The sequence below is a fragment of the Crinia signifera genome, chromosome 3, assembly GCF_055691185.1.
Source record: "Crinia signifera chromosome 3, ASM5569118v1, whole genome shotgun sequence".
Taxonomy (NCBI): Eukaryota; Metazoa; Chordata; class Amphibia; order Anura; family Myobatrachidae; genus Crinia; species Crinia signifera.
The window spans coordinates 209713079-209735965 of NC_139219.1; the positions used below are offsets into that span (position 1 = coordinate 209713079).

Genomic DNA, 22887 nt, shown 5'->3' on the forward strand with positions numbered 1-22887 from the left:
AGTTTACTACAACTCTCTGTTTTCTGTCCTGCAACCATGCTCTTATCCATTCAACTATCTTAGAATCCAATCCCAAGCTTTCAAGTTTATTTAACAGTCTGTGATATGGGACAGTGTCAAAAGCCTTACTAAAGTCTAGATAAGCTACATCTCCAGCCCCACCTTGATCTAATACTTTAGTCACCCAGTCAAAAAAGTCAATAAGATTTGTTTGACATGATCTTCCCTCAGTAAACCCATGCTGTTTCGGATCCTGTAAATTGCTGGTTTTGAGATATTCTACAACTCTTTGTTTTAAGGGTGTTTCCATCTATTAACCTACTACTGATGTAAGGCTCACTGGTCGATAGTTGTTTACCTTTTCCTTGCTTACACTTTTGTGCAGTTTGACTACATTCGCTGTTTTCCAGTCCACTGGGGTTACTCTAGTAGCTAGTGACTGGTTGAATAATTCTGTTATTGGTTTTACCAGCTCCCCTTTAAGCTCTTTTAGTATCCTTGGATGTATCCCATCTGGCCCCATTGATTTATCCACTTTCAGTTTTGAGAGTTCTGTCAGGACTTTCTCCTCTATAACTTGTTTCTCCCTCAGTTTTCTGACTATACTTGCAACTTAACTGTGGCCCCTTCCTCTCTCTTTCAGCAGTGAAAACTGAGCATAAATATTTATTAATATTATCTGCTATTACATTGCCCCCCCTCAATAAAACTTTCCACTCTCTGTCTTTAGTCTTATTATTCCACTTTTTGTTTTTCTCCTTTCATTTCTATACCTAAAAAAAGTCCCCCCCCCCCCCCTCTTTTACCCACTGACTGGGCCATTTTCTCTTCAGCCTATGCTTTTGCACATCTGATTACCTTCGTAGCCTCCTTCTGTATAACAAGATACACCTCTTTGTCCTCATTCTTCTGCGTTTGCTTAAATTTCTTAAAGGCCAACTTTTTTGCTTTTACAATACTTGATACTTCTTTTGCAAACCACAATGGCTTCCTTTTCCTTGTGTTTTTCCAAACTCTTTTGACACAAAGTTCTGTTGCTTTTAGAATTGCACTTTTTAATTTTCCCCACTTATCCTGCACTCCTTCCAAGTTCCTCCACTCTGCCGAAGAATCCCTTACAGAATTTCCCATCTCTACAAAATCAGCCTTCCTAAAATCTAACACCTTTGTTTTTGTGTGGGATGAGTCAGTCTCTGTCTTTATTTTGAACCATTCTGCTTTATGGTCAATGGATCCCAGATTTTCACCCACATTTAGGTCAGATATTCTGTCACCATTTGTAAGTTTGGGGTGGCGAGATGACATCCAAGATAAAATGGCAGGAAGGCATTAAGAGACATGGACTAATACTGATGGTGACAATTCTGGAGAGGATAGATAGATTTGAGTATCATCAGCATACAGATGATACTGAAATCCAAAAGAGTTCAGGTAGAGGAGGTATAGATTGAGAATGGCAGATGACCTAAGAAAGCCTTGTAGTACTCCAACTGACAGATGTAGTGAGGAGGAGGTAGAATCAGAGAAGCAAACACTAAAAGAGTGATTAGATAAGTAGGAATAGAACCAAGAAAGGGCTGTGTTCTGAAGACCTAGGGATTGTAGTGTTTGTATGAGAGGAGAGTGGTCAACAGTGTCAAAGGCAACAGAGAGAATGACCAAAGTATATTTTTGAAGGGTTTCTTAAAGCCACATCTGTCTATTTCACTAATATCATCACTGGGATACACCAGTTTCATGCAATTGGTCATTAAGGGTTAACCATAAATATACAAATATATGCAACAGGTGTAGATTGAAAGGTCTACAGCAGGCATGCCCAAACTGTGGCCCTTCAGCTGTTGTGAAACTACACATCCCAGCATGACTTGTCAGTTTTAGCATTCCCTAATAGCAAAACTGTTGCAAGGCATGATGGGACTTGTAGTTTCACAACAGCTGGAAGGCCATAGTTTGGGCATGCCTTTTCTACAGTATCTAGTTAGCTAGCCAATAGGTCGATATGGAAAGGCCGACACAGAAAAGGTCGACAAGAGTTTTTCACAGTTTTTGGGTGTAAATGTCAACAACTGTCAACGTGGACCGCCAATTAGTTTAACAGTTAAACTTGTTTTGTGCTGCTGGCACTTCTCTTGCCACATTTTACCTTTCCCAATTTTAGTTCACGTGGATGGAAAAGTATAAAAAAAAAATCCCAAAATGTTGAAGTATTGTGAAAAATTCATGTCAACCTTTTCACGTGTTGACTTGTTTGACCATGTAGACCCTATGTCAATGTAGACACATTGCATGTCGACCTTTTGTAGTCAAGTTTTTGTAAACCTTTTAACAGCTTCCCATGTGCAACTGAGATCTTTTTATTTATTCTATTATATACCCTGTAGCATTGAAATTTCATTGCTGAACTTCATTTTCACTTTGCTAAAACTCGCACTCAACCAAATTACCCCCCCCCCCCCTTGTGTTTTCAAAATCTGAAGGCATATACTAGACTTAAAGATGATCATGCTTCTGTTTAGATCATACTTGCCTGCTGTTCGGTAACGTTTCATGAATTTTGGGCAGTTCTCCTCAATGCTAAGAATGCTGGCCACCCTCATGTCTTACCCTCTTCTGCCTTAAAGTGTGTGAGAAGGCTTGACAGTGTGATTTGACACTGGTTCTTGATGCCATGAGTCATGTGCACATTGTACTGCAATGAACCTACCTGCCTCTTATTGGACCCTTCTCCAAGATCTCTTAAAGGGGAGTGTGAAAATATTGGAACTAACAGTTTAAATCTTCTCTTTTGAACATGCTTTAGAGTACATGCTCCCCAGTGTCAAACAGATGCCATACTGAACAAAATACACAAAATTAAGATAGCATAACTGCTGTGATTACTATTAATTCTGAAGTAAAACACTGTTTACTAAGTATGTGACAGGAAAGTGCTATCACCCAGAAAAAGTATGTGGGTGGTATCTAACCATATATATATATATATATATATTTTTTTTCTATCCTTTTGCATACATGTATTAGAATAGCATGGCTAAAGCATACAAAGTACAACATAATGAACACTTTACTTCATATAACTTAATAATTTGGATTCATTATTTTTAGTTTTTTTATCCAATAAATAATGAATCAATTTGTATTGCTTTGTTCCAGTTGCCCAGAGAGATTTATTAGCTTTACAGAACAGCTCTAAAGCCTCTGTCCTGGAGAAGCGGTGTCACCCCCACTGTGAGGTATTCCACTGCTAGCTTGAGGCATTGACAAAATACCTCACTTACTATTAGTTCTGCAGGAAGCTACTGTACTTCTGTGGCCAGAGTTTACTCTGTTCAAGATGTAGCCTACAGTAGCTAATGCCATTGGCAGACAGTGTTCGCTATTTGAGAAAAGCTCTGAAAACCTACACTTTTCAGAGCTTATTAAGAATGAAGAAAAATGGTCTGAAGTGTTAGTTTGCCTAATTAAGGAAATACAACAGAACTCACTCCTTGCCCATTTAAACCTCAATCTTATCTCTTCACACCCCCACCGTTCTCTTTTCTCTGCTTATGCACGCCGCCTCTACTGCCTACTGATTACTTAATCCCACTCCTGCCTCCAAGATTTGTCATGTACTGCTTCCCATCTCTGAAAATCTTTACCTCTCTCCCTCAGACTCTCCCACCTCACTGCAAAACTTTAAACAGGCTCTCAAGACCCACATCTTCACCAAACCCACTCAACACTCATCCTTACCCTCTATACCGCTGTCACTATCTACCACATCTGTGCCACCCCTGTCTATCTGCCCCTCCCCTTTAGTATGTAAGCTTTATTAAACAGAGCTCTCTTGCTTCATGTGCCCTACCTTCTTTTATTTAAACCGCCATGGTTTTATGCCACCCTAGTACTTATTTCATCTGCTGATGCAGATACAGTATGTTTACATTTCCTGTACTTGTCCTATTCTATCTTGAACTTTAAGATACTTGCTTATATACTCTCTAACTACGGATCCTTTGTGGCACTATAGAAAAAATAATAACCGCGACAAGAGAGTGTATTTTACTATACAATGGGCACAATTGCTTGAGCTCATTGTTATAATATATATACATATTATATATACATTATATGTATATATAGATATATAGAAAGGAGGTATGGGGTCCGGCAGCTCCACTTAATCTGTTCCTCGGCGGGTGCCTGCTAACAGCTGTAGCCAGCTAAATAGACAGTTCTGGTGTAGAAGCAGCACTCCAAATTATAACAGCAACGTTTCAATACTTGGTGTATTCCTCAGCCTGAGGAAAATACACCAAGTATTGAAACGTTGCTGTTTGTTTGCTGTGACTAAATTAAAGCACATTATTTTCAAGGCTGGAGTGCTGCTTCTACACCAGAACTGTCTATATATATATATATATATATATATATATATATATATATATATATATATATATATATATATATATATATATATATATAGAGGTGCGCGCGCCTCCCCTTCAGACGGTGCTGCCCTCGGTCGCCCGGTGCCCACACCGGGCGACCGCACCCCCCGCAGTGCCCTCGGGTCCCCCCCAGCCCCCTCGAGCGGGAGGCGGACAGTATTGCGTCCGCCTCGCCGCCCCGATACTGAGACGCGCGTGCGTGGGGGACGCATGTGCGTCTCAGTCAGATGGAGAGCCGTGTTGCTGGTGGATCGCCAGCAACAATAAGTCCGGCTCCATCTGTATGGAGTCTTCCCCTTTATAGGGAATATGGCATACCTCTTGACTTTGTTAGGTTCCTATTGGTCTGAAGGTGATCACGCCTCTCTATAGAATTCCTGTATATTAGATTAGACACCGCTATTAATATTGGAGTCTTTAGCTGTACATTTTTAGGATTAATTTATCGTCAGAATTAGTACCTGTCCTTATTGGTGACCAGATTAAAAGGTGCCGGACTGTTCTTAGGAGTGTGTGTATATATATATATATATATATATATATATATATATACACACACACACACACACACACACACACACACACATACATATATATATATATATATTACTGAAATACTAATTAAAAACAGCAACTCTTTTTGGTACACTTTTTAATAAGGTTTTTGCACTTTTTTGTAAACAATAAAATGATCATTTTATGCTTTCAGTGTAAAAAGCATTTGTGCCAAGGGACATTTTCTTATGCATCATATAGCAGTATTGTATGTTCTACTACAAAGTTACTACAGTTGGTTACACTACCTACATAGAGTGAAGAATCTGTTCTGACAAGTGTGAAGTGGTGGCTTGCTAATCACAACAGAACTGTGTATCTGTCTCTGTAAACAACCTTATCTACTGCTTTTAACTTGAAATAAATCTCTTTTCCCCCTGCGAGTATAGTAACACTGGATCGAGCATACTGTTATGCAGAACATGTTTGTTTTCCTAAAGACGAAGCGATTGCCATGTGTGATCATAGCCTGTTTTATGTTCCTGGAAAGGCAAAATGTCTGAATAAAACTGAAAAGATAAGCGATTATCTTAAAGTTTGAAAAGAGCAACATAGGAAGCAAATATTTGAATAGCTGTGATCTGGTTTAGGCAAGTTATGCCACAACCTAAATATTGTAATGTAGAACAGTGTTACTTATATAAACATAAACATGTCCACCCACAGACACCCTGGATTTCCTTCTGATTCAGCATTTACAGGCAGCATAGATAACCCATCCCATATAAATGCATGCTAAGGGAAGATGCACCCATTTCATTTGAGGGTTCCTGTTCTGCTAGCTTGCAGAAATAGCTAAAAATTGTCTGTACTTGTGTAGTTTCACGGCGGCAGCTGGCCGCCCGCTCCTACCGGGTCCCTGTCCGCTCATCCACGCTTTATACAATCAACTCCACGCCGACATGGATAGTGGGGGTATGAACTGCCTCTAGAAACATAGATTTTGACGGCACATAAGAACCACTTGGCCCATCTAGTCTACACCTTTTTTTAAACATGTTACCTCAAACCATATTAGATCCTTATTTTTTTTGTAAGGATATCAATATGCTTATCCCAAGCATGTTTAAATTGTACTACTGTATTTGCCTCTACCACCTCTGATGGGAGGCTATTCCACTTATCTACTACTCTTTCTGTGAAGTAATTCTTCCTCAAATTTCCCATCAAGCCCATATGTTAAGATGGCCCGGGTATTAAGCAGGTTTAAACCTGGGTTGCCCACTGTATAATGGGCAACCCAATGCCGGGTCTGACCTGTGTTTGCGATCTAAAAGGGGTATATGTTGGCTGAATCCATGGAGAAAACAAGTAATGCCCCTGTACCAGGATCACTGTTGCTATGGAAATGGTCCAGCATTAACCACTTATCTGGTTTTACATAAATCACTAGAAATAGTTATATTTTAACATAAGTTAATTAGGTCAATAGCATCTATTTTAATGCCTAGTGTCGTGTCTAACACTCATGTCACATCCCTATAGATGGAGGTGAATCTTGCGCTCAATCTGTAGCCTGTCCCATCATCTCCTCTGGTCCCTGTTTGCGGACATCAGCTGCCAGAGCCCTGGAGGAACCAAATTCTCAGGTCGAAAATTCTGGGGAAAAGACCCACTAAAAACCCTGCTTGTGACCAGGGTAAAAATCCTAGGTCACTTTACCCAGGATTTTTTACTTGTAGCTTTTTCCACTTTTAAAAAACCTGGGTAGGTGCACATTCATGTGAAAAAAGCCCAGCATCTTTAAGTCAGTGGGAAAGGGGTATTAGTAGGGTTACCACCTCATCTCTTTAATTCCGGACATACATTAATTAATTACACAGGTTCTGTGGCTGGCTGACTACAAGACTCTATTTCAGTTAGTTTTAGTCAGCCACAGAACCTGTGTAATTAATATGTGTCCGGAATTAAAGGGATGAGGTGGTAACCCTAGATATTAGACTCAAACGTGCATTTTCCTCAGGGGCTGCAAACTCTTATTGCCAATTTTCGTGGAGTTACCGCACATTGCGCTAAGGTTTATCATGCAGGTAAAATGACAAATAATGTCATACACTACAACCAGAATGTTTCAATATATATATTCCAGTTACATATGTGACAATTTACACACTGTAATGTAGACCAGAACGACCAAGATCGTGTGACAATCGTGAAACAATTTCCTTTGAAATCGCACAATGGTCTCATGATGAATTGGAGTATACAAACACATCGGTACCCAATCAAATGTAGATTAATGGATCTTTACTGCAGTAGGTAGTATCTCCCATCTGACAGACTACCGTCGGGGGTGTGAATCGGATCGGAATTGTAGTGAAAACAGTTATGATTCTGCTCTTTTTACATACAATCTGTCACAAGACGTGTAAAAAATTGGGGAACTGAGTCCAAATCATCCTGGTGTGTACCCACCATTACAGAGTAAGTGCATTGAGTGGTCAGATTTCTGTATTTGAAGATTGTGAATTGTTGATCATAAAAATACAGTTTCGTATTCAGTGAGAAGAAAATGAGAGTATAATAACTGCTCATCAGAACAAGGCACACTGTACTGTAATATACTCTTTAAAACAAAACAAAATATTTAATTATAGGATCCACATGGAGCCTATCTATTTCTCTAGCTGTCAATGCCTTACAAAATGACAGAGGTGCACAAGCAGCAAGCCACAAAGGCAGCAGAGTTCCCAGTCACTGAATAATCCTCAATTGTTCCCAAGGGAATCTATGAAGTCTGGTTTCTCTCTCTAAAATGCGCAATAGAAACCTCAAAACACTAGTTTTATCATATTCTAGAAGTGCCCTAGAAATAGCGCTTCTCACAAAGTGTGATTTCCTGGCTAGCTCCGTGCCACAAGAGCTGGCACCATTATACTGTACTGTGCTCCCTTTAAAGGAAAAATAGGATACAAAGGGGCAGAGGGAGCATTTAGGATTACAGTAAACAAATTAAAATTAATATTTAAGGCCAAAAATAGCTTCCAAACAACTAGCTTACAAAACTCTTCTAAACTATCAGAGCAGTGATTAAAATATAGATCTGCAACATAAATATCTCCACCCAGAGCGCCTTTAAAGAAAACTAATGTATTGACAGATTTATAAAAGGGCATTGAGAATTTTTTCATTTTGATAAGCTGTACGCATGCGCAACAACATAAACCTGTTGAAATTGACCATCAGACAGCTCTTTGCAAACAGATGCCTATGCAGCAAGATTCACCGCAATATATGTGAAACGTCATCTCAGGAGAAAACTGAAAACTATCATTTTAGGACAGAGGCTCCATAGTTTTTAGCAACGTCGAAAAAATTAGCAGCAATGACAAAATGACGCATACTGTATGTTGGGCTAAGTCTTACTTTAGTAATAGGCTCTCAAATCTCAATTCCTCATACATACAATAACGCTGCACAATGGGCTTGATTCAGATTTGGAGAAAAGCAAGAAGCAAGCAATAGGGCAAAACCATGCTGCACTGTAGATGAGGCAGATGTTACATGTGCAGAGATTTAGATTTGAATGGGGTGGTCACTGAGATCTAAATTGCAGTGTAAAAATAAAGCAGTGTAACATCTGTGGGCTACATGCAGCAGCAAAGAACATTTATCCTTAACTGAAACAATATATATGTATTTGCTCCCCTTACATTGCATGCAACCGGTTTGCTTTACTGAATCTGATTCAATATTCTTTTTTGACTTCACAATGCTACCTATGTGCAAATGCATTGCATTTTACAAAGAATTACCAGTGGCATATTTTTTTTTTTTGGTGGGGAGGGGCACTAAGGCATGTGTCCTCCTCACTCAATACCTTCCTCACTCTTGCATACTCACAGCCACTTTTAGGCCACAACCTTTATTATGAGGTCAAGCCCGCTATTCCCATCCAAGGTGCCAGTGGCAAACGCAGGATTTTCAGAAGGGGGTTTCCAGAGGGGCGGAGCAAAGCACGGAGATGGACACTTAAGTGACCCAGTATATGCCGGTAAGTATTATAGATAGACCAAATGTATATAAATAATAAGAAAAATAATAAATATATATATATATATATATATATACATACAAACATACATACATATACATACAGGGGCATCAACAGCAGTGTAGGCTCCTGGGCCTAACAATGTATTGGGGCCCCTACCGATCCTCCAGCGGTAAGGGTGGGGAAAACTTTGATGTCCAACAGGTGGTAGGAGGTATTATATCAACAGCTCAGCATGTAGGGCCTGGATTAGTAATTTCCACTAATTACCCCTTTACTGCACAGATGGTGGGAGATGAGGTGGGAGAAGGGGGCATTGGGCTGAATGAAGGGGCCCTGATACATAACTTCCAGGGTGGTAGAGGATGTTTAATATGAAGAGGAGGGGTGTATAGTGGAATGGGCTTATTATTCATAATTTTCTGGTGGGAGGACAGCTTGCTTGACTGCAGATATCTCCAGTTTCCAGTAATAGATTTCTTAGATTTTAATGGAATTAAAAACAAGAGAATCCCACCTACCAAATTTTATTGAGGACTAGGGGATGAGAGTTCAGGAGGCAGTGCAATCTGCCCACGAGTATATAATACTACATACCAGGTGTGTGGAGCTGGAGCAGTAACCAGCTGCTGGAAGGCTGATATCTCTGGTTCTGGGAACAGTAGAGACAAGCTTCTAATGTCCATCAAAGGAGCAGAGTCCCAGCTTTTGGAATATACCCTCAGAAAAACTATATGTCAGAGAGAACCTGAAATATGACTCGGAAAAGCAATTAACAGGCTTGGATGGGGACCACTGCTTTAAAGTCAGATATCTCCGGTTCCCAAGGGCCGATTTTTAAAATTCTTGTACCTATGGAAAGAGGGAACTCCTGGGGGGTTTCTGGGTACTCAGAAACCCCCCCTGCGTGCGCTACTGCAAGGTGCCCATCTTGTTCTCAATTTGCCCCTGGGTCATACCTACTCTCGTGAAAGGTTTTGCAATTTTTTGGGTAGTTCCCTGTACCAGCATAAGACTGGTGGTGGGGGCGCTGTAGGATCACCTGCACCCTGCCCACCAGTGTAGTGAGCAGGATGGAGAAATTAAACCTGTGGAATTATAGGTCCCTGTGGTGGGCACAGGACTAAAATGATGTGAATCCTGTAATTGTAGCCACCCTCTTCAATTAAAATTTAATGAATAATATGCTTGTTTCAGGGTTTTACTTATCCTCACCACAGTTTGTCACAAGGAATGATGCAGCTTGACTGTTTTTGCAGTAAATAACTCATGGTGTAGACATTTTTTTTTGCCATTCACAATTGATTCTTGTCGTCTGTGTGGTTTTTGTATTGCAAAAAAGGTTTAACAAATATTTTTACTGATCTTTTAGGTCATGTCATGTGCTATACCTTCTCCCTCCAAAGCAAGCAAAACCTATTAAAACTCAAAAAAAGACTAACGTAGTTATACTGTTCATGTGGCCACTTTAGTGGACATTATGCATCGGTTACATAATACACAGCAGTATTGTCATGGCACAATATCTTATCCGTGAAATATTTTCTTTTTCTTAAAAAGGTAAAATCAAAATACAAGTGCCTGGCATAGATCCTAATTGTTCTTATGTTGCTTAGTGTATTTTTTCTCCAAAAACAATTCCTTTTTATACCACTATATGCAGAGCCGGCCCTAGCCTAAATGATGCCCTAGGCAAGATTTTGGCTGGCGCCCCCTTGCACCGCCACTAGTTCCGCCTTTGACCCTGCCCCCCTTTCCCAGCACCATCAACCCTCATCATAGCAGTCATCATTTTGGTGCCCCCACCCGCAATATTTTAAATAGAAACAGCGCACACATTCGGTGCGCAGCCCAAACAGGGGTGTGTTCTTGCTGGGAAGGGGCATGACCACCCAATAGTATCCCCAATTCAAATTATGCCACACAGTAGTGCCACTTTATTCACATTATATCATGCGATGGTGTCCCTTATTCACGTTACATCACACAGTAGTACCACTTTACCTTATATACATTACGCCTCACATTATTCACATTATACCCTTAGAAAAAAATCCTGAGAAAATATTGTATTTTCAGCACCTCCATGGCCACACTGCAACCCAGCACAAAGCAGTGTGCGCTGGGCAGAGGAGAAGAGCTGCAGCTGCTGCTGTCACTTAAGGGGAGGGGGCCCGGGGCCCCCACTGGGCCCTTCCATCAGACTTTGGCCTGGGTAATTTGTACCCCCTACCCCTTTCTCTCGGCACCGCTGATAATACCACACAGTAATGCCCCTTACACATAACACACATTATTAGGGCGAGATGTATCAAATGGAAAATGCGGTAAAACCCCGGTTTTACCGTATTTTCCAATGTATCAAAAATGATACCGCAGTGTAGGGTATCGCCACCTTTGGGTGGCGATACCCTATAGAAGCCTATGGGCTTCTTTTTTCGCCGCCCGCCGACGCAAACCCGCCGCCTCGCCGACCCCCCCTCTCGCTTACCTTCCTGAAGGGTCCTCCTGGACCCTGGAAGGTAGACCCCTCCTCCCCCTAGTGACGCAGCCGGACGTCCTTCCGGCTGCAGGGAGGAGGAGGAGGTGCCAGGGACAGCTTGCTTAGCTGTCCCCGGAGTGAGGGATGCAGGAGCCGGCTGGGAGGTGACGGAGACCCCCCGCACACCACATTCCAGGTATCGCGGGGGGGCCTCCGTCACTGCATCGCGATGCCAGCCGCATATGTTAGTACATATGCGGCGGCATCGCGGCGGGGGGGCCGCGAAGGGCGGCGATGTATTTTAATACATCCCGCCCTTAATGTCCTTATAACCATAATGCCCCTTACACATTATGCCAACCTTTATTAATGCCCTTCATACACATAATGACACAAATAATGCTCCTTACACATATGTTGCACATTAATAATGCCCTTATACACATGACACACATAATGCCCATTACACATATGTTGCACATTATTAATGCCCTTATACACATGACACACATAAATAATGCCTCTTACACATATGTTGCACATTATTAATGCCCTTATACACATGACACACATAATGCCTGTTACACATGTCGCACATTATTAATGCATTTACACATGACAAACATAATGCCCCTTACACGTATGCCGAACACTATTGCACAACCAACCCACCCACAGACAGCACTCGCACAGCCGCTAACACTGTGAACACAGAATATAGGCATGCTGCATATCATTTTAATCAGCAGAAGCTGCTGATGCCCCTAGGGATTCCAAATGCCCTAGGCAATTGCCTAGTTTGCCTATGCCTAAGGCCGGCTCTGACTATATGGATTTTAATACGAAAACAAAAATGTTCTCAGTATTTATAACACAAATATATACATTTACTTCTGAGTTTGGTTCATACCTAGAAAGTTAGCCCTTTTCACTATGAATGGTTTTAATGCATGGGGGCATTCAATTATGTGCCGATTTTTTGACAGTCGAAAATTTTTCACCTCTCAAAGATATCAGGTTGAATAGATCAGATCCGATCTATTCAGGTTAAGTGGCAATTTTTCCATTGATGGAAAATAAGGCAGTGTCAGAAAATAAGTGGCTTGGACGAATTACTCACAATCCACGTGTTTTAAGTGGAAATTGAATGCATGTTTTACTATTTTGTAGTAATTTAGCGCCAATACAATTTCAATTTATAATAAAAAAACATATTGGTGGAAAATTACTAAAAGCCATCCGAAAATGGCTACAATTGAATAGCAAAGTCTGTTTTTTGGCTAATTGAATACCCAGCTTGCTGTGAAAGTTTGAAAAGCACCCTGGACACAAAGGCTCATGATACTGCAGGCAGATGTACTTACTGCAGTTTTAGGTGTTCAACCAGCATTGTGACATCCTAGATATTTATATGTACTATAAGCATTCACATCAGTCCCTGCCCCAATGAAGCTTGCAATGACACACAAAACAGGCTTAATTTTATCTGAAATCAATTAAACTTCGGAAGATGGGAGCACCCCACATAAATATAGAGGATATATAAACACGGCACATGCAGAGCCTTGGTTAGCATCAGTGCCATGATCCATCACAGACACAGCAATGCCACCCTCTGTATTACTCTGCTGTCCCTGTAGAGCATTTACTCTACCATAACATTCTCTGGTGGTTATTGCTCAGAATTGATTATTGGGGTATGGATCATTAGGTCACCAGCAAGTAGGTCGACAAACATTAGGTCTACACCACTACGTTGACATGCAGTAAGGTCGACTGTACTAAAGGTCAACAGAGGTTAGGTCAATAGGGTCATTAGGTCGACATGGGTAAGGTCGACATTGAAAAAGTCATTTTTTTTTACCCAAATGTCGAGACCGTCAACATAAAATGTAGCACCGCTTCCCATGCTTCGGGCACGGTGCCTCATTACGCTCTGCAGAATATTTTATTCTCCCACCACGCCCTAGTGCCCTGTTGGCTAACCTGTGACACGCCAAGGCACTTTGAGTGGCATGCGTGCCGGTGTGCAGAGCGATATGCTCGGCGATTGATTGGTATGCCTGGGCAGGGAGCTTCACACTTCCCAGGAGACGCAGGCTTTCGTGAATGCAGCCGCCTGCTGGTTCAGCAGATTCAGAGATCAGTGCGTGCCCATCTGTCTTGTCTCCGCCTCTCCTGCCCAGGAAGCCCATCAAGCAGCATTAACAAGTCACCAAGACAGTGAGTGCCCTTTTGCAAGGGTGGCACGTGCTGGCCGGGGATGGGGTGGGGCAGTGGCATAAGTACTGTATAAAGCCGCAGACCCTGCGGTGGCTTGGAGGAGCCAACGGGGTCTGCGGTGTGCGCACTGAAAGACAAATTTTCGCCAGAGCTCAGTGCTGGGCTGCGTGTGCGGTGTAATGGACTCTTACTTCCACAGTAAAAGACAATAGTTTTTATTCTATTTTTTTTTCACCATTCCATCAGCCCGATGCCCACCGCCCAGGGGCATCGGGGACAGCACCAGGCTTCAGCCTGGTCAGGTAAGTCCTAGAGTCCAGCCCCACTCCCCCAGGGCCCCTGGCCAGGCTGACTGGTCAGTAGGGATGAATGCTTTGGCCGCGGGAACTTATATCATAAGTGTCCCCCGGCTGTGGCATTACCCTGCTGGCTGGTTTGGCCTGGTTCTTAAAATACGGGGGACCCCTAGTCATTTTGTCCCCCGTATTTTGGGAACCAGCACCGGACCTGGAGCTGGTTTTAAAAAATCAGCGAAGCCCTATTTGTCGGGTTTCCTGATTTTTTAATACCAGCCCCGGCTCTTTCAGCCTGGTGCTGGTTACGGCAGTGGGGGGGACCCCATGCCGTTTTTTTTTTAACGGGTAAAAGGGGTATCTCTTTCCCACTGCCAAAAAAACGGCTTTTAAATGGGTAATACTCTGCTTTTTACCCGTTTAAAAAAACCCGGTATTTTTAACCGGGTAAAGCAACCTGGAGCTTTCCCACTGCAGCGCTACCCATTTAAAAAGGCTAAAAAAACGGCAAATTACAGTTTAAGAGCTGCAGTGGGAAAGGGGCATAACAGAGAAAATGCGTCAAGGGTTGGAGTATTGTTTTGACCCCCTTCTAGCATTCAACCCCTTGGATTGATCACCAACTCCTTTTGCAAACCATGCAGAACAATTACTCCTTTGGACAGGTATCTACATCGCACATCCAGCGGCTGGTCTCATCTATCTGCACAGCTAATAATCGTACCTACACCTGCATCTGCGGTGTCCATCTTCAGAGGACAACTAGCTCCCTGCACAATCCACCAGCAGCTCTCCGTCAACAGGCGGCAGGGCCGGGCGTAGTTATAGCCATCTGAACGCCACTGCACATCACCGCTGCCGGACTGCAGCAGGAGCCTTCTTAAGGTCATTTAACCACACTGCTGCTGGATCGTTTTATTACTACGCTCTAAGGCGCTAGTATCAATTGTTACCAACCGCAGGGCACACTGCTCCTTAAGTATTCCACCAAATGACAATCACTTGGTCTGTACTGGACACTTAATACTCATTTAATCATGTATATCATCATCATAAAAAAATCTTTCATATCACCGGAGCACCCCCTCTCTTTACTTGGCAAACTTTTCATTATATATGGGGTGTCATTACCCTATTAAGCACAACTCACTTTAAAAGAAAGGTGGTGTGTGCAAATATACAACATTCCAAAGTTGGATTTGTTGAATTCTAGTAGAAAGGTATTCATTAGGAATTCTCATATTTATTGAGCAAATGTTGATACTATGTATAGTATGATGTTTCGGAGTGTGATTTTTAATTGATAATGAAATAATTTTTATGATAAAAATTGAGATAGTTTCCATTGCGTGGCGCTCTCTTATATGTATACATATATTATCAGTCTAATTAATTGTATACACATAACTCCATATCATCTTTATTATGTATGCAAATATCACCAAATTATGGCTATTTCTTGAAGTGACACTTGCTACTACTTGCTGGTGACTCAATGACCGTATCCAGCTTATTGAACCAATATTGGGTGGTTTATGATCAGTTTTCTTCCTCTTATAGCAGCGGCCAAGAGTTCCAAGGTCTGTGAATGTTCCTGTGATAAGTTCAGGGCTCTGATATGTCATATATCCCACCTGCAGTCAGTATTGAATACACAGGCAACGTAAAGCAAATGCACCCACTGGATATGTAGATGCAAAAGGCAAATTAATCTGTAAAACCATTATTATGCCGTATCACTTTACCAGAAGACTAAGACCTGGCAAAAAGTTGAAGTTAGTGGCTAAGATTTTCCAGTGGTGCTTGAAGAAACCATTCTACTCAACAACAACAAAAAAAACACATAGTAACGCATTTATTTCCTCTCAAGGAATTCAGCAGAAGATGCAGTGGTTGTGGCTTTTTTCCATACCACGTTATGTGGGCTTCATATACAGACTCCACCACACACAGTTATACAAGTGTTACATATCAATTTAGTCAGCACAGTCTCCTGGTGTCTTACAGCTGCATAGTGTTGCTTCTAAGATGCATTTTTCATCAAAAAAGGTACATAATGCTAAGTAGCATCAGAAGTAACGTTGCACAGGACCACGCCTCTCTGGCAACATGTCTAATATAAATATATATTTAGTGAGCTGTTGGCTTTCCCAGAATTACCTCCAAGAGAGCCTGTCTGGAGTCTCCCCTCATAGATAAAGCTTTGCAACTTCACTTCTGCTCATTTTACTGTGATAAGAAGCCCCAAAATAGAGAAACCACATACACACTAGCTTGTAGTTACATGACAGGGTTGTGAATAGGTCATTAAAAGCTGTTAAGAGTTTGATAATGTACAAGCCAACACAGTCCAGATATGTCAGAGCAACCAATATCGTTACAACATTGTAATCATATGTACTGTAAGTTCAGTTCAAGATCTAGTGTTAACAAAGAGATTTAATGTAATGAAATGGATGCAGGTTTTTAAAGACAAATTGTAATGAAAATGAACATACACTATTTTGAAAAAGCGTAGGCTAAAAATTGGGTATGCGGTCCCTGGGTAGACAACATCTAGGTTGACAGTCCGACCACTGAAGGTCAACAGGGCATATGTCGACACATGAAAAAGGTTGACATGGCTATGGTCGACATGGTCAAAAGGTCAACACACACACATTATTTCATACCCTACCATACACTAGGGCGTGGAGGGAGAATATAGTAGTGTGCCCGAGCGTAGTGAGGCACCTTGCCCAAAGCATGGCAAGCTCAGCGAGCCATGCAAGGGGATGCAATGCATATTTTGGTGTCCGTGTTGACTGTGTCGACATTAGGGTAAAAAAGGGCTTACTCACACCTCTAAATAGTTATCTACATTGCACACTTATGACTTTATTCTCATATTTGAGGATATGAATGTTATTATAATAGACAAGTTACAAGCCTGTCAAAATGATGAAACAACAGAACAGTAATGTCAGCAACAGTGGCTGTGTTCGAAAACTTGAATTGCTCTGTAGGGTGACATCTAGTGGCCACCAGCTAGCAAAACACCTGAATTCTTCCATAGAGATGAGGAGCAGCAAAATACATTTATTATATAGGATATTTATTATTTATTAACAGTTTCTTATATAGCGCATACATATTACGCTGCGCTTTACAGAGTATAGCTGCCCATTCACATCAGTACCTGCGCCAGTGGAGCTTACACTCTATATTCCCTACCACATGTAAACACACACACACAGACATTGTAGGGTTAATTTTGTTGGAAGCCAATTGACCTACCAGTATATTTTTGGATTGTAGGAGGACTACCCGGAGTAAACCCACGCAAACACGGGGAGAATATACAAACTCCACACAGTTAGGGCCATGGTGGTTATTGAACTCATGACCTCAGTGATGTGAGGCAGTAATGCTAACCATTACACCATCCGTGATGCCCCGATATATGGATATGCACAACTTTCCATGAATGTCCCATAACTGACAAATGTTTCCTCAAAAAACACTCATACCCCCACTATCCATGTCGGCATGGAGCGGATCGAGCCGGCGAGCCCCGCGAGGGGAGGCGGAAAAATAGCTTAGTGGGCGCCCAACATACATATAAGTACCAAAATATTTATAGAAATGTCTTTTTATGAAATAATGTTTTAAAAGATTTTTTGAAAATATTTTAGAATATATTATTTTAACAAATAAGCATAGGGCGCTTTGCACCACCAAGTGTCCATGATTAAGTTCTGACCTTCCTAGTGGAATTAGGAAACCCCCCTCCCCCTACCCTCTAATAGTAATATAGCCCAGTGGCAGAGCACCCATGCCCAATGTCATGTGGTGACTGTACCACTGTTCCAACCATGGTCAGCAGCGTCGCGTGAGGGGGGACAGTTGTGTGGCCCCATCACTTGCTATGACCAGCAGCTCAATGAGCACTGGCCATGTCCTCATAGTAATGAGTAAGGGAAGCCTGGCTCACGGGAGCATCAGTCCCTCGAAGCTACGCCTCCTCTAGAGAACATCATGCCACATTTTTAGCACCGCTGCAGCATCACTGCGCAGGATTGCAATGTTCAATGGATGGAATGTTGGAAGGTATGCTTTACCTACTAACATGAGCTCCCGTGTGCCAAATGATACTCTCTTTATTACCCTCTCTCCCTATGTCATATTCCCATTCCATCATTTTATTACTAAGAATAGTGGATTGTGGGGCAGGTGGGACTATAATCCGTTCAGGCAGGGGCGCAGCAGAAGGCACAGACACATGGGATGTGACAAAGTCAGCCAAAGCCCAGCTGACTGTTACATCTTAGTGGGTGCTAGCATGAGTTCTACCCTCTTATTCTTTACTGCCTGTACTGTTAGATTTCAATTCTATTTGTGTGATAGAATAATACAGTGTATTCAGACCTAAGGCAGTGACAAAACGCATTCCCATAAACACCAATGTATAATGTAATCCCCATTATATATATTGAACTAAAGAAAAGGAAATCATACAGCTTTAAACTAAAGTAAAAAAAAAAAAAAAAGTCTCTAGGGAATACCACTTGTAACCAGTCAAAAAGTGCGTACTACTGTTACTTACTAGGCTAACTGCATAGTGCACTTTTGGCAATCATTTATACTGTAAAGCCAGCACAACTTTTAAAGCTATTTTGCTTTTATCTTGTAGTGTCATTGTGGCCATGTTTACACAAATGTCACATTCTGTACTACCCCCTGCTGAGGAAGCGCACAGCTTATGGAACAGTCAGTATATCACACAGGAAGATCACAGCAGAACCATGCAATCTGGTAATGTGTATGGGAGGGAGCGGGAAGGGAAAAGCCTAGAACTGCATCATTAGACTTTTACTACACTCCAGTAGATTTAAATGGGTTCTTTCAAAGCCATGGCTCAGGCTGTACAGATTTTATTTATTATTTATTTATTAACATTTTCTTATATAGCGCACACATAGTCTGCAGCGCTTTACAGAGAATATTTGAACATTCACATCAGTCCCTGCCCCAGTGGAGCTTACAGTCTATATTCCCTACCACATGTACACACACACACACACACACACACACACACACACACATACATTCTAGGGTTACTTTTGTTAGGAGCCAAATAAACTACCAGTATATTTTTGGATTGTGGGAGGAAACGGAGTACCCGGAGGAAACTCACGCCAGTACGGGGAGAATATACAAACTCCGCACAGTTATGACCCATGACCTCAGCGCTGTGAGGCAGTAATGCTAACCATTACACCACCCATACTGCCCCATATAGATGCAGTATAAATGTTCACACACCCAGCAATAGGTCAGCACTTCTGTAGACATTAGCCCAAATTTCTCACATCTCAATGCCCACCATAAAATCCTGCTTCTCGCTTAGATCCAACATTACCAGAAACACTATTCCCTTCATTCATCTTCCCAGCCTAAAATATAACTCGCCACCATAACCCCTTCGCACTTACTGCACCCTGAAAATAGATATATCATTGTTCTGCTGCACACACTGTACCCCTAGGACTCCACACAGCTCTTCTGCCTGTGTACCAAGAGGCGTACCATAGGCAATGCCATGTTTCATCTAAAACACAACAAATGTCAATGGGCAAAGACAGAGGGGTTAAAAGGCATGTGTACAGTGCCTCAGTGGGCATAGGTTGCTCAGCTTGTCATAATAGATGGATTTCAGCATATTATACACTAAGACAGCACAAAACACTCTGGGAGGCAGCCAGGAAGAATGTACTGTGTCATACCAACACTCCCCTATCACGCAGCATACATATTTTACTATGCGCACTCAGCCGTGCCAGCATTCTTTTAACTTTATCCAGATATGAGCTACACGTAGTTTGTCACTATTGTGTAAAGAAATACTAACTACAGTATTACATTCACAATATAAATTCTGCAGGAGCTGTGCTGCTCTTTCATGATAGTCAGTACAGTGCATCCTGATCTTAGATTGTTCTGTATAGTCATTGACTGGACTAGAGCACAAGGGAAACGGCTGCTTCCCTTACCCACAGCACAGGGGACAGCAGTGACCTGCAAGGTCACAGCTGCAATACTGTCATGTTGTGTGAGAGCTTCACATGGTCCCTAAACTTGTCCTCCTGACATTCCCTGGTATCACTAGATTGCTGGTCTCCCTGGAAAGCCTATGCTGCAGGCGTGGTTCTGCAGAGCTCTCCCTATAGCATCCAAGGGGAGGGTCAGTGAGGCTGTGCACATGTCATCTGCTTTCTGTTTAAGGCTAACTATTTCAGGCTTCAAATCTCGCACCCAAAGCAACACCGTTGTAAATTGGAAATACTAGGAAGACAGATCTGGTTTGTTTGCACATCTAAAATTCAGGTTTTATTAGGTTTGTAATCATTTGAAGAAGAACACTTGTAAGCGAGGAAAAAGAAAAGTATAGAAAGATGTGGCTCTCTGCTGTGGCTGTGCTGCTGGTGGTCCTTAGGAGCTTTGATGTGGGTCTGGCAACAATTCGGAAAGCTGTGGAGAGTCCAGGCAAGAAGCCTTATCAGGTACAGCATGGGGCTTGCAGCTATACCTTTCTGCTGCCGGAGGTGGACAGCTGTCGCTCTGCTCCTGCCAGCACCTACGTGTCTAACTCCGTGCAAAGGGATGCCCCACTAGAGTATGATGGATCTGTGCAGAGGCTGCAGCTACTGGAGAACATCATGGAGAACAACACACAATGGCTGCTAAAGGTAAGCAGTCCACAATGATTGTCAGAAGGGTACAATCTTTCTCCTATTTACAGGAACACAACAGAAGTAACAGTGTTCCACATCAGCTCCTGTCGGAATCTTGCTCTAGTTGTCAAAATTGGGTTATTTAGCTCTGGGTAGGTGAATGATCACAAGCAATGCATTCTGGCACATAGAGACGTTATTGTATTGAAGTATGTTCTGTCTGTGCATGTTAGAACTTTAATGCTTGCTGACCATTACATTTCAGTAAAAAATGTATTTAAAAACATTGCAGATTGGTCATTTCCAAAACCTGCGACTGCCCTTGGAAAGTAGGGACATCTGGAAACGACATATATTGCTGATACATCTGTGTGTGTGTGTGTGTGTGTGTGTCATTGGCATTGTTCCGAAATAGACTAAATGTGCTGATCTTGAAAACCAGGCCATGTGATTACTAAGTTGTCAAAAGTTATGGAGAAGCGGCTGAGATTGTTCAGCATAGTTAGAATGAGGACAGTTAGACGCAGGTAGAGTATACTGTATGCAGAATGGTTTCTTCTCAGAACACATTTCTTTTTTTTAGAAAGCAACCGGCGGTTGGTTATGGGAATATTCCTTCATACTTCTACAAATACAAGCCATTAGACACCAAACTTTTCATTTCCCTATAAAATGTATTTTCTGTTATTTTGAGTCACTTTTATTGAATAAGGTAACAAAATCTCAATAAAGCAGCACTTATTCTGCCTAGAAGACACAATACACAAATCATTTCCAAGGTTTCTAGCAACAGGCATTCTGTACATCACAATACCACATTCAGGGTACAACAGGACCACCCATAGGTGAGTTCAGCAACCTAGCTGTCAATGATTTATTAGATGGTAAAAGCTATTCATCCAGCATCCTCACAGTACAGGCTGCTGCTGGAGTCACCCGATGTGGCTTTTTAAAAAGTCACTAATATTTGAGTTTTAAACTGATTACAAAGGCAGAGAAATACAGTGTGTACAGTAAGAGTGCAAGATAATACATCATCTCCATGATTGTCACATGAGGGTCGTGTTAATGAATGCATGGAGCAGGGTTCACTGAAGGTCCACTGAGGAAATATTCTCATGGTGATTGCAATGGGAGAGTTCAGCAGCTCAGTGCTGCACTACGTGCTTGATCAGAACAGGACACTGTTTTTCATTCATGTTTTCTTACTGAAGTAGAATTTATATTCATTATAGCAGAGGAAATGGTGTCTTTAGCATATATCTTAATACGCTGGGAAAGCAACAAGCTGTTGCATGGACTACATACCAACTTTCTAAATATAGTTGTAAAATATATTGTTACAAGCATATTATTACTACATCATTAGGACATATTGCTGCTTAAAAAAACTGCAGTGGGTAGAACGGAAATAAGTAGTTTTGATAGCATTTTCCCATTGATTTATCATGTTTTTCAGAATTAAAATAAAAATATTACAGAATTTATCGCTTTTAAGCACTATGGGGGGTATTCAATACTGGATTCCGACTGTCGGGACATCCCGACAGTCGGAAACCGGGCCATTTTTTCTTTCCGACAGGAACTCGACAATCGGTATTCAGTGTATCGACTGTCGGAAAAACTGCAAATCGTCAAAAGCGGCTGCGGATTGTCGAAAAATGTCTGAAATTGACAATCCACGTCTGTTTCCAACAAAACAGATTGTTTTAAAGTTGGATCTGTTTTGACGCAAACTGCCTTCAATGCCGGGATGTAATACTGCCCTAGAAATATAGCCAAATGTCATGGCATTTATAGGATTCAATACTTTGTGCCATTATTTTTAGTTTAGTTTTTTTGTCCGTTATGTTCCCGGCAAGTTACGAATAGATCATGGATGCAAGTAAAAAAACATGCTGAATTCATGATCCATATACCATTACATCGAACTGCAGTGATCCCTGTTTCCAGAGCTGATACAGCTAAATTCACCAAGCCATGATTGCTGCTGAAAAGTACTGCATACAGTACAAAATAATTGCTTATCCTGCAGGAAGCTCCAGTAGTCCATATGGGAAATCGTGATTAATTGTTTTTAATAGCCCTTGAGAGTATTAATAATTGGGCCGACATGCAAGAGGTCGACGGTGTTTTGGGGGGGGGCAAGTTGCCTAGCTGTACTCTGCGCAGGCAGTCCATGTGCATGGCA

At 41.8% G+C, this 22887-nt stretch overlaps 2 protein-coding genes across 4 annotated transcripts in view; one reads left to right on the forward strand and one right to left on the reverse strand.

Annotated features, from left to right (window-relative positions):
• Window positions 1–22887, reverse strand: part of MCPH1 (microcephalin 1) — a 352972-nt gene that overhangs the window by 117173 nt on the left and 212912 nt on the right. The gene's annotated exons all lie outside the window — the stretch shown is intronic.
• The window catches only part of ANGPT2 (angiopoietin 2), a 64792-nt gene continuing 62121 nt past the window's right edge, over window positions 20217–22887 (forward strand). Inside the window, exon 1 of the mRNA XM_083177353.1 lies at window positions 20217–20711. Coding sequence (XP_083033479.1) covers window positions 20418–20711 — 294 coding nt within the window. The 5' untranslated portion in view covers window positions 20217–20417. The remainder of the gene's footprint in view (window positions 20712–22887) is intronic.